The sequence below is a fragment of the Cataglyphis hispanica genome, chromosome 5 (assembly GCF_021464435.1).
Source record: "Cataglyphis hispanica isolate Lineage 1 chromosome 5, ULB_Chis1_1.0, whole genome shotgun sequence".
In the NCBI taxonomy this organism is placed as follows: domain Eukaryota; kingdom Metazoa; phylum Arthropoda; class Insecta; order Hymenoptera; family Formicidae; genus Cataglyphis; species Cataglyphis hispanica.
Window position 1 is genome coordinate 11,138,707 of NC_065958.1, and position 13,314 is coordinate 11,152,020.

At 39.6% G+C, this 13,314-nt stretch overlaps 1 protein-coding gene across 1 annotated transcript in view; it reads right to left on the minus strand.

Annotated features, from left to right (window-relative positions):
- Window positions 1-4,043: 4,043 nt before the first annotated feature.
- Window positions 4,044-13,314, minus strand: part of LOC126849906 (frequenin-1) — a 30,418-nt gene continuing 21,147 nt past the window's right edge. The window contains exons 3-8 of the mRNA XM_050592288.1: window positions 8,739-8,763; window positions 8,428-8,476; window positions 8,053-8,142; window positions 7,247-7,325; window positions 6,332-6,420; window positions 4,044-4,612 (exon numbers count right to left, since the gene is read on the minus strand). Of these exons, the coding sequence (XP_050448245.1) occupies window positions 4,445-4,612; window positions 6,332-6,420; window positions 7,247-7,325; window positions 8,053-8,142; window positions 8,428-8,476; window positions 8,739-8,763 (500 nt within the window). The 3' untranslated portion in view covers window positions 4,044-4,444. The remainder of the gene's footprint in view (window positions 4,613-6,331; window positions 6,421-7,246; window positions 7,326-8,052; window positions 8,143-8,427; window positions 8,477-8,738; window positions 8,764-13,314) is intronic.

The following is a 13,314-nucleotide window of genomic DNA, read 5'->3' on the forward strand; positions in this document are numbered from 1 at the left end:
CATTGCGCTAGCTCGTTAGCTTTTTAGTGTCCAACAAAAAACAACAAGCCCGGAAGATTCATGGAACTTCATTGTATTGCATTCCGTTGATACTCGTGCGCGAAATGGATAAAGGTTCTTAAATCTTATAAATCACGCGGGATAACAGTCGGTGATTTATTTCGCAAATTTGCCGAATACATTTTGCGAATTTAATGTTTGCCTCTTATATAAGCCAAATATCGTTTTATTATGTCAATCGTGCTTATTTTTACGCACTGGGTATCGAGTGCGTAATATTTTTATCCACCTACAAATATGCATATGTGAATGATATTTGGGACAATAACGTATGCTTTTCTCTCGTAGCGTCGCATTTAAATCTCTAGATATATTCCAGGCCGAATTTTTGTTGCCGGTTATGCGGCATTTCTCTCTGTCACGGACTCGTTCCTGTGCAAGTTGACTCGTATCTCTTCTTGCTTTATATTTATCCAGTCGTAGAATAGAGCGAGCGATGCAGCGATAGATAAAGATAGAAATCCCGCTTTGAAAATTCAATGATACCTTACATTTCAGCTTCTCAAAGGAATCTCTTTCTTTATTCACTTTTGCACAAACTTATTTTGTTTCTTCCTTTGCTAACGTGTTAATTTTCCGCGACACTAAGATTGGGAGCATGTGTCGGAAATTTATTTTTCAATCTCGCTTATTGACACATTCGTATTTATTTTATCCATTTAGTTGAAATGAGTGGATTTCTCGTTTTCTCGCAATTTTATTGCGTTTCAGATTCTGTACAAAAAAAAAAAAGAAATGTCAAATCAAAACTTGACGTATCCATTGTTTCGTATGAATGAAGGAATTTATAATCTTCTTATAAGAATTTGATGATCTTAAATTTTAGCAATATTATTTTTATTTCAATATATTTGTCTGAAAAACATAATAAAATTATCTTGATAATTATTATTATAACCTTCGATTTAAAAATATGTTATACAATATTTTTTCCTTTCCATTCAAGAAAATTATTTTTAAATAATAAGAATATATTTTTCCCGATTGAATTATATAAAATGATTTTATTCAAGCAAGTTTTCTTGGCAATATAATTTCATTTTAAGATTTCCACATTGAAACTAAATATATTTTCAAAACAAGATATTTTTTTTTTCTCGGACGATGCGAAACTTGAAGATTGAAAGGAAGACCGCGTCACTGAATAAGAACCGAGACTCCTCGCAGACCTCGTTGGTTTCCGAAAAAGCTTCGCCGAATTCATGATTCCTTTGGTTTTTACGTGCGAAAGTACAGCCAGACGTGTTTTGGCAGCAACGCCCTGTATATTGCATGGCGGCACCGCATCGTGTGCTTTTGCATTTTTCATAAGTCGTCGGCCGATCCGCCCTCTCGGACCTTATTTAACTTTCCGTTATCTCCCATACGCCGGTCCATCGTTTGCTTCCTCCCTTCCTCTCCCACGTGTTGTTTTCCAATTTCCTCGTGGTGGCGACAACTCTCTTCCTCTCCCACGTGTGTAAACGTCGGTTTATTCTTTAAAAGGGCTGACCGAGAGGTCGTGAACCGTGCAAGATTTATGACCGCGCCAACCGGGGTCTCCTTATTGTGGAATCTATCCTCGTCCGGTCTCGCGTCTATAAGAGATGCCATCGACATGGAGCTAAGCGCGCATTCGCTTTCCGCTTTTCTTTGCTTTCTCTCCCTCTCGCGCGATTATCTCTATTTCTCCTTCCCGTAAGTTCGAAGTCATTCGACTATATTTCGCGGAACACAGAGTATTATAAGGGATCGATCCAGGAGATGTCTGGCGCGTCTCTGACATACCTACTTCCTGTCTAGCTTCTCCCTTTAATCGTCCTTGGCTCTCTCGCTCTGTCGCGTTGGATTTTCCCCGCTCTTATCCGACGAACATCTGACGCTCACCTTAATATCGGAGAATAGGAGAGATCTGAAATTCCGATAAATCCGTGTACCAATAATGTCACGCCACGTGGGCGCTTTCGACTAACTAAATGCAAGTCGTTATCGCTATTCGCTCTCCTCCCCCGTGTGCCCCTCGCTTTATTGTCTCCTCCATACACCGTGCGATTATAGACAATCAATCGAGTCAATCGAGACTCGAATTCTCGACGTAAATTATTTCTCCTTCGTTTCTTTTAATCGCCTAATGTAGACAGATCCGTCCCATGAGCTCGATCTTTCCCTCATTTACCTTAATCACTCTTGACGTTCACTTTATTTCAATCTGATATTTCTATCCCTTCCGCCTTTCTTACTTTGACTTTGTTTTAATATTTTATGGGAGCACGTCTTACATTACATAATGATTAATCGATCGTCATTACGCGAAAAATATAGATTATCGCGTGCTCTTTCAGTCTTGTTCCTTTTATTTGTAATAAATAAAGTCTTTATTTATTTATTTAATCAGCTTATTGTAGGTAAAAGTGCCGGTTCCAAGTGACGCCAGGTACTCTTCTCTTTATCGATTGCAAGTTTTATTCTACTCATCTCGAATGAAAATTAGATCGTTGAAATTTGGAAATGGTGCTTGAAGAGTGTGTCGATGATTATAATTAAAGCACGTTGATTTAAGAGGTCTACGAAGTGGATGTAATTTTGCTCATTAATATTCGACGGTCGATCGTTATCGCAACGCGGTACTCATATTTAATAATCTTATTTATTATCTTCTCATTAGCCTCGCTTTCTTTATAATTATATATTTGTACACTTTCTAATAAAATATCCATTATCGGAGTACGTTTTGCGAGATTCACGACCAATATAATAACATAACTTTGCATTTTGCGATTCGAGGCAAGCGTGTATATCCTTCTTCCATACTTACTTTAATTATGTTCCCCGCGCTTTTCTTCGTTCCGCAATCCGGCGGGGATTCTATTGATGATACGCTGCACCGCGGCGGATAAATTGTACGGTCGCGTAAGTGACGTAAAACACTCATTAATATAGGAAAGAGTGGAGATTGCCATTATCCATCTTCTTTCCTTTGCCTAGTCACCGTCCGCCGAATTTTTGCCACGCCGTCTAATGCCGTGATCTTACGCAAGGCGAGCCGATGGCGCCGCAATTCGTTAAGAAATCACTTGCACGCGCAAATGGTGCGACCGGGCGATCAAATGGCTGGTGCAATTTTAGTTAGTGGCACGCAATGCTCGTTAATATCCGACATCGTTTTTTTGACATTTAAAAGTGAATAATCGACAGCGCGCTTCTGAAGCATTGATCTTATATAAAATAGGATTATATAAATGTCTCCAAACGTATCGCGATATTTATACTCTTGATTGAGTGACGAGAATATATTTAATGGGAGCGCGTTGCGTAAAAAAACGAGAGAGAGAGAGAGAGAGAGAGAGAAGGTAGAAGAATAGGGACGAATTGCACTTTCTCGTTGTTATTGCGCCATTCATCGTCCAAAATAAAATCGCACGCCTCCCGATTCTTTTGTCGGTATTGTCGAGATATGTACGTGCTCGTTGTGCGACTTTGGAATTTTTCTTCGTACTCGCCACGCAACGCCGCACAATGCGCGATCAGTTGTGTCTGCATTTGAATGCTCGTCCCAGCTGCAATTTTCCTGCTTACTCCTTTTCGTTTTTCTTTCATTTTTTTCTTTTTTTTTTTTCACCTAATATAGAACCGCGCTACAATAATCGGAAATAACGCCGGTGGAGCTTCGTTGAAATTCGAGCGTCGCGCTCGTTGAGTGCCTTCTCTGAATTTTACTCGTTATCTCATTACCGTGACGTTGCTTTGTCGATGGAATAAGCAAGAAAATGCAGAGGAGGAATAACGCGACAAAAGAAGCTTCTTTCGAGGCGAGAGAGAATGCTCCCTTCTATCTCGATTTATTATCTTCATCGTTCGTACTCTAACAATCTTCGTTCATATCGAAGTGTCCCGCATGCTCTCTAGTTAAGAATGTAATTTGTCACGTCCAGTCTCCTTGAAAGCTACGATTATTTCAACGCTACACATCTATTTATTAGGATCGAGATTCTCGAAATCGGAGCATTAAGATGGAGATGGAGAGATCGATTCACCAACGGGGAACGAGAACCGATCTTCTCCGAGAGCGAGATAAAAAGAGAGAAAGAGATAGAAGGTAGAAAAACGTGAGATAGATAGAGAGAGAGAGAGAGAGAGAATTATAATTCTTTGACGAGAGATTTCTTCAAAAATAGTCGCGAATCTCTACATCTCACATTCGCTTTATCACGCTATTCTATTATACGTGCATTGCAAACCGCGCGGATGTGGACTTGCCTTTACTCAGGATCGTTTCTCATCGGCTCGAGCCGATCGGGACGAGCGGTTTCGTCCAGTCTCGCGCCGATAATTACGATAATGACGACGGCGTGGAGACTTCCGATTTCGAAGGGTCGTGCGCCGTCTGTGATGATGGAAATCGGGGTTACTCGCCGCCCAGGGACAACGCCTGAACGATCCTGGGATCGGCCTTGCTACCCTCCCGGAACTCCTCGAGCGTGAGCTTGTCGTCGTGGTTCTTGTCCATCTGGTCGAAGATTTTGTCGACCCTCTTCTGCGGGGTGTTCTCGTCCTCGGCTTGCGGCTGCTGTCCCTGGAACATCCCCACGTTATCCTCCCCTTGGAATTTAATTAATCGACGGGACTTAATGGGGCTTCCAAATTGCCATGTTATCCTTACTGGAGAGAGCAGGAGCGTGCTAAAGCGCTTCTTTATTACAGATTATGTGAATCTATAAATAACATGCATTTTTCAAACTGAAAACGAGTCAGCGAGATTATTTAAAAAAAAAAAAAAAAAAATTTACCCGCGAACGATTTATTTGCAAATTTTCGTTTCTAAATATGCGAAAATTATTACAACAGAGAACTTAATTGCATCGTGAATTTTTTATTGTCACTTCGATGACATGAGAAAGGGATAGAATTTTATTATCAATTATTATCTTATTGCGGCGAATTTATTGCCGATGAGTGTCCATGTTGGTTTATGACACGGTATATTGACTTTTAACGCATTCGTTTGATCTCGCGAGTTCTGATTAAAATCGCCCGCTAATTCCCGATAATGTAATTCGGCTTTATCAGTTGCATTTAGCTTTCAATCGCGTATTATAATACGATCGCGCTTATTGTTTCAAAGTCGACGTATAAAATTTCCGTTCGTCCGCAACCCGCATGTTTATGGATTACCATGCGTGAGTTTCCCACTCCTCCCCCTCTCCACCCCCCCGCCCAACCTCTTGCGGGTGTATAATAACGCGCCACTGTATATATATTTCTCTTTGAAATTAATATTAACGAGGCTTCAAAGTGATTAATGGCGAATCGTTGTCGCGCGACGGACTTTCCGCAGCCACGCTCCAACGAGTTTTACGCTGAAATTTCGCATCGGGCGCGCAATATCCGCGCAAAACAACAACACCCGGTGAGTGTCGACGTGTTATATTACGCCTGATCCTTCCGGGAAAATTTCGCTCCCTCCACGAAGAGTTTTTCGTTAACGTTCCCCGTGCAAGTAAAGCTTGGCTGGAAAGTGCGCAATCACGAACGCGCGCGACCTTGTTTAGCGTGTCGGTGCTCTAATTAGAGCACGCGGGGAATTACTGTGAATAATAGTAATGCCTGTTTCCGGGAGAAGTGCACGTCCTCCGGTACTTATTTTCCGTTCGTTCAACGCCCGATGATGTCGTCGCCGGGATGAAAGAATTAAAGAGTTAATATGCAGAAATATTATAGCGAGCATTGCATAATAAGGGGGAGGGGGGGGGGTGACACATTGTGTAACTTCAAATATGTCGCGTAGATCGCGTTTGTGTCGGGAGCGGCAGCAAGGACGGGTGACGTTATAGTTTGTGTCGTTAACTCGCTTGCAGTTGGCCGGTTCGAAGCTGCGCAATAGGATTATAACTTCCGCTAGGTTACACGTATATAACGCGCTCGTTGGGATAAAATATTAGCTTGATATTGAGCACGTCAGTGATTGCGATTACATTATAGCGAGCAAGTCTTTAAGCAGCCACATAAATCTTAACTGTCATCGTAAACGATTTTATTTATAGCTGTCAATAAACGAAACACGCAATTGAGTAGTGTAATATTAAAATACGAATAGATTATTTATTTTTCATCTTTATCAGAATTTTAATAGCAGCTTCCTCGCCAAGAATTCATGATTGTCTGGAGATAGGTCTATGTTACCTTGAGAGGATTGGATGAAGGGAGGCTAACAAAATCGAGACGCGAGCAATGGAATGTGTTTCACGTCAAAGATTTCCTTGCGGGCTAAGCACGTTGAAAGGGATATACTTACCACCATCTGATATATCGCGTCAACTATATTGTACATCTCGTCCCTCGTGATGAAGCCGTCGTTGTCCACATCGTACAAACGAAAGGCCCCTGAAAAGAAAGGAGAAAAGGGGAAGAAGAACGCTATTGACTTTTGCGACTGAATTTCTGGGAAGATGTCCGAAAGAGCGCTTTGTTCGGAGAGGAGAAAGTTCGTTTCGCGTTCATATCTCTCTCTCTCGCGAACTTGCAAGTTTTCTCCGCGATGATACAATAATAATTTTGTGATAACCCCAGCGAAGCTATATACGTTTCATTGGTCACTTCTGGTTCAGATTGCGATCGTTCATCGATAGCTATTCTCGTGGAGAAGGACAAGAGTCGAGAGAGTCTCGTCGTCTCGCATAGCGATGATCATTTTTCATAGCTTGTCTCGAATTTTATGTGTAATTTTTCTTCGCAGTATCTCGAATATCCTTTTTTTTTCGCGAAATAAATTTTTTTGCAGAAAATATGAATATGAATTTATTATTTAAGTAAAAAAAAGTCAATCTCCACGTAATTAAATTTAATTTCATCGAAAATTCATTTATCAACAATTTTACCAGTTTTCTGAAAGAAATGTCAAAAGCAATTTATTTGTGAGATCCACTTCTTAGTTAACAATTTCTGTTTTAATCATGAAAAGCTGAGAGCGGCGAACTTTTTTATTTTTTTTTCAGATAAAGTTGAATGACTTAAGTTCTCGAGGCTTCTACTATCTTGAATAAATCAAATAGGGGAATATAGAGGGATCTCGACGATTGCGTGTGCGATGTATCCAAAGTAGATGGGCAAACAACATAGCTCGCGAGTGAATTCCCCCAAAAATTCCAGTGGATAAGTTTTCTCGAGGGGTGAGGGGGGGGGGCGGGGGGATCAGGAACAAGGTACTCACAGTGAAGCTTCTCGTCCAGGTTGCCGCGTGACGTCACCGACAGCGCTCTTATAAACTCCTCGAATTCTATCGTGCCGTCCTGAAACAACAATTCCGACGTTTCCTTATTTCGCCCCGGATGTCGCACGCGAGATGTTTTTTTTTTTTTCCCCTATCGATCGCAAACTATTCGAGAATCGCGAGTTATTTGCGATCGCGATTCTTCAAAGACAAACAGCAACCAGGTTATAGCTAAGTCTAGCGACTATCGATCATACACTGTGCAAATAATTTCCTCCCTCTGGAATATCTTCATCTTCTCTCGGGACTTCGCAAGTTCGACTAATCTTGCGAGAGAAATCCGTGGAAAATTTCTGTCTCGAATATCGTTCAGTATCTTCGATATTCGATAGATATAGTCGATTTGCGGCGAGAAATATTCATCACTCAGTTACTCGGAAAGCGAGCCAGCGCTGATTAAACATCGCGATCAATTCGCGATTCGGCTTGATTCGTGTTCGTCTGTGCTTTATCGCGAGCGCTCGTTCAGCGTATACGATTTACTATGCAAATTAACAACCTATTCTTATCTAATGCCAGACTAAATAAATGCTTAACCGGCTGGTTAAACGCGGCAATAAAGACGCTGCGGGGGCAACGACAGCTACGGTGGGGAGAGAGGAGAAAATAATTTGTGCAAGGTATGGTCGAAAGCGCAATCGCGTGATGGTCCTTTGCACGCAATCGCCGACATGGCGAACGCAAATTTGAGAAGCGTGAGAGTTTGTGGAAAGCCGCGATGTGTACACACGTGACAGGAAACTCACGGCGTTCTCGTCGAAGACCCTGAAGACAAGGGAGGCGAACTTCGACGGGTCACCCTGCGGGAAGAACTGCTTGTAGATCTTTATAAACCCCTGAAAATCACGCGAGTTTCGTGCTATATCTCGAGCTTTTTACACAGCTATTGATTATTTGGGGGAGGTGATTAACCCTTTCCTCCTCTGTTGTTGCCACGTGGCGTGTGATTGATGTGCATATTTTTTTTTTTTTTTTATAGAGTAATACATTCAATTATTCACACATTAGCTTGAAACTTTTTGTTAATCTTTATTTTTTGTTACAAACAATTTTCGTAAACTGAACAAAAGAGAAGGAGAAAATTAATGCACTTAATATATATTGACTGTAGATATAAATACCTGTTCTGTCAGCAGTCCATCGGGGCAATCTTTCAAGAATCCTTTGTGCCTAAATAATATAAAGCAGTCCTAATATAAATAATTATTTACAAAGCAAAAATGCATTATCTTGCGTCGTTAATAATTAAGAAATAATTTCTTGAGAATCTATTTGTTCTCTAATAACTTTTTATCTAAATTTGACATAGATTTAAATTAATGATAATTCTGTCAACAAAATTAATTTTTTATCGCCGAAATCTTTAATCATCCTGTCCGAGTTTGTACAAGTTCAGTTAATGGCTTATTGTCTCTCCTAGGGTCAAACTTACCATTGACGAATCTCCTTTTCGGTGACTGTAACAGAAACAAGAAAGGAGATTTGGAGAGGTAATTAATTATTGGCCCACGCATGGCAAGATCGAGTTATTCCGCGCGTGAAAAGTGTTCGGTAAGAAAAAGCGCGAGGGAAAGAATCGCGAAGGAAGAAACTCGGGGGGGAGGGAGGGAAAGAGAGAATTATTTATTGTTCTCCGGTGCTTGTGCCAGGCTCGTGGTATCAACTGCCGTGTGATTTATTGCACGACGGATTTTCTCGGTAAATTCAGTACGGAGATACTGTGTCTCATTGAAAAACTCGATTGTCTCGATCAAATTTTTATACGGCGCCGTGCGGATGTGGATGTGGACGGGCATCGTTCCTTGTTGTGTCAGTCCAAGGGCGAAGAGCCGGCTGTTAACGTCGCTCTCTTTTACTTCGGACACGGAATAAAAATGTATCGCGATGGTGGAAGTGATGGATTGAAAGAAAAAAAGAAGGATCGTCGCGATGCAGAAGGATTCAATCGGTCGATTGAATTTATTTAAGCCAGAGAAACACGAAAGACAATCGATAACGGCATTCCCAAGACGGATGTGTATTGCTGCTGGAATAACGAAAGTTTCCCCTCCAATCTTTGTATTTAAGCGAACGGATTACTCGACGTTCTTTTACGGCGGCGATCGAGGAAAAGAATCGACAAAATAGAAAAGGGAGATTAGCTAGTAACGAATGGCAATTACAGTCTTCCATCCTGCCGATTCGTTTCTTGAACTTGTTTCTTGATAAAAGCGCTTACATTTATCAAAGCGTTTGTTCTTTGATAAAAGCTGGAAAATATTAATGCGATTCGATATGTCAAAATCGCACAAAAAGATTTTAACATATTTTTTAAAGCATAATTTTCTTTTATCAAAAGAATTTTTTAATAAAATTTTTTAACGATGACATTTGACATTTTATCTTAATTGGTAACCAGATGATAGTTACTTTGTCAAATACACGTGTCGTGAGGAAAGCGCTTTGCTTCCTACGTCAGCTGAGCCGAATGTGTTATGGTGGGGTAGGATGGGCAAAGGGTAAAGGGCGAAGGACGAACATTCGGGGTCGATAGAACTACGACAGAACGTGAAGAGTTTTGTGGTTTATATGATAATCTTGCGTCACCCCGTATACCATTAGCTTTTACGAATAGTACAGCGCGAACTAACTTCTCTCGCATGAGAAGAGTGTTCCAACTGTTTCGGAAAACACATGCGACCTCATCAGAGATTGCCTAATCAAAATATTATCAGAATAGTTTCTCTCTTTTGTTCGACGGAAAGAATATTCGAAAAATTGTTTACCGCCGAACAAATTATTTCAAGCACATTTTTATCTGCGCGAAAATCAAATCACTTTTGTTTTATTAGATACGCTCGCAGAAATTATAATACTCGTCGAGAATTAAGCGAAACGGATCGTTATCGTGTAAGTTCGCAGACCAATCGTTATTCCTCAAAATTGACGAAGCGATAACAATAGACTGCTAAAATACTTTTGCAATGCAAATAAAATTTGCCCTGGAGGTATCGTCGGCGAAACGATTCCGTTGTGTTCGTGACTTCGCGGTTTTGCGACGCCGCAAGAAAAAACTTATTTAAAACTCGAATCACCATTGTAGTCTGCGCAGTACACGATATCCGATATAAATCGATTGATCTTGTTCGGGATATTGTCCTGTTCTCGACTTTTTACGGTCGGGGCTCGGCGGATCGATCAGCTGTTAACTGTCAGTTTCGGCGCGATGTCATTTCATGAAAAGTATTACACGTATCTCGAGGGATATTAATTTCGTATTTAATCTCAAATATGATCTAGCACTTTGCCATTTCCAACATGGAACCTTCGTTAATTAAGTGAACTTGATCGGGGCATGTATAAAGGTGTAGCAGCGAGTCACGCAACTCTCGAAAAACGGTGGACGTTTTAATGGGAATGAGAATTCCTTTCGTTTTTCACGCGATTGACTCGTGGCGGAGGTTCTAAATGACGTGTAAGTCGTTGATTTTCACGAGGTTTGATTAATTAATCACTTGCGCATGTGTCAGCGGTATAATGGTAATTATTTTGTGGCTGCTCGTTTCAACGAATAATTTTAGAATATGAAACAGATATATAATATCATCGCGTCATCGATATATTCGAATCTTGTAATTGGTTTGAGGATCGAAAATGTTTAATTGACTGAAGTTACTCGTCCACTGGACTTCGGATTTATGGACTAAATTGCATCTTTTTTTTCTCCGTCGTCCATTTCCTTCCTTTTGCCGTCCCTTAAATCTCTCGATATCCTTCTGGCTGCGGAAGCAATATCCTCGATCGGGAAAAAGCGCGCCTCTCTAAATGATAATTCAGTTTATCGCGTTAATTCGTATAAACTTGGGAGTAAGAATTAGCCGACCCTGTAACCACCTTGTGGTATTTATTGTTTAAATTATTTTATTACGGTACGCTTGCATATTTAATCGCTGCAATAAAATATTGGGGAAATCAGTTACGTAATGGAGAATGCAAATTTTAGGAGATACTATATGTAAAAAGAGTTGACATATTGTATATAAATCACTGCATTATATTTTAAATTGTATATATCAATGATGAGTTATATATTCATTAAATAATTAAATTGATGAATTGTATATTTATTAAACAATTTAAAAAAGGAAAAGAGTTTTTCGATAAAAATGAATATATAATTCTAAATATGCGTAAGTATGTATAAATAAATTGTAAATTGATAGAAAAATTTTTTTAAAAAAAGATTATTCATCGTGACGATAGATGGAAACAATTAAAAGTATTGAATGAAAGCAAAATTTATTGACGTTTACATTTAAAGTGATATAAGTTTGCCGAAAATAAGGGCTGAAATTTAAATAGAAACACTTCTTTGTTAAACACCTGGAATCCCTTCAAAATGTCTGTATTTAGTTTTTGTCTCTAGCGCAATACTGTCAACAAAAGAATGAAAAGATAATACAACACAGTTTAGCTTGCCAAGACCTTCAGTTAAAGGTTGTTTATCTGGCAGAGTGTTTGGGAAGTCGCGGGTAGTAGATCTCTGTCATGTTTTTACGTATCATTTGGTATTTTTCCTTCAGACTCGCTCGCGCGTTGGTTTTCGTGCCATCTCTCCCTCTCTCTCTCTCTCTCTCTCTCTCTTTCCATCTGTCTCCATCCATTAATAATCTCGGGAGCCACTTTTCTCGGGGGCATCCTCCGTCGTCGCGAGTTTTTCTAATCTACAGACTCAACGACGCTCATCAGAGAGGGTTATGAAGGAGCTGTCGAGGACTGTCAAAGAGAAGAAATTCAACGATATTTGTTGTCACCATCTCTTTCACCGTTCTAAGGTAATCTCAGCTTATTTTCCGACGCTTGCGTGAGATTGGCGTTTTTTTTGCCGCCGTCCGTTTCGTTCGCCTGGACGATATAAAGTCGAAACTGTCAAACCAATCGACATTCGCGCTTCGCGCGAATATTCTTTCGTCTTGCAAATCGCATCATTCCGTATTCTCGTGTGTCATATATTTTCTACTTGCGATTCATTCGAACAGACACGCTGCGTACATATGACAACGACGTTTACAAACGCCGGATATCGGAAAAGTTCAGAAGCAATGAATTTTTAGATAGGATATAAACCAGATGTGTAAACGCATATTTTATACATACATACACACACACACACACACACACACACACACACACACACACACATATATATATATATATATATATATATATATATATATATAATATATTGCGCGTTGCATTTAGTATCGGGAGGCATAAAGCTGTATGTGTGTTAATCGCACGTCATAAGTACCCGAGTATCTTGAATTAATTCCACGGGGCTCGGCTTCCTTTACGCTTTGCCGTTATTCAAATTCGCTGCTTCATCAAGGGAATACTGTCGAGCGTGCCACCAGTCAAGCCTATACGAGGCATTTATCAAAATGACGCGATCATTTTCGTTTTGGGGATTCAAACGCGCGATATCTTACTTATAATTTTTTAAAAATATATATGTTATGATGATATTAGAGATTTTAATTTTCTACATGCTTGACAATTTATCTACAATGTGTTGTTTAGATTATCAAAAAAGCATGTGTGTTTAATGTTTGATTTTACTAACAAATATATTAAATAACAATCAAATTTAAATAAATGAATATTTAAGTCGTTAATTCACAGTATCCACTCTCTCTCTCTCTCTCTCTCTCTCTCTCTCTCTCTCTCTCCGAATTTATTAAATATACATATAATGTTATTAATGACTTTTCAGATATTAATTTGAAACAAACATTTAAATCAGGTTGCTGACATTTTATAATAATTTAAACATGACTGCACGAATTGAAATATTTTAACAGCTTTTTGAATGAACTTTACAATTTTGTCGCAATTTATCTCCTACGATGAACAGACAGACGTGCAAAAAAAGTGTTGGTAAAAAATATTATTTCTAATTACTTTAATTTGCCGAGCTCCGAGATCCATTTAATCATTTGAAACACACTAGTAGTAGATCTCAGTAGATA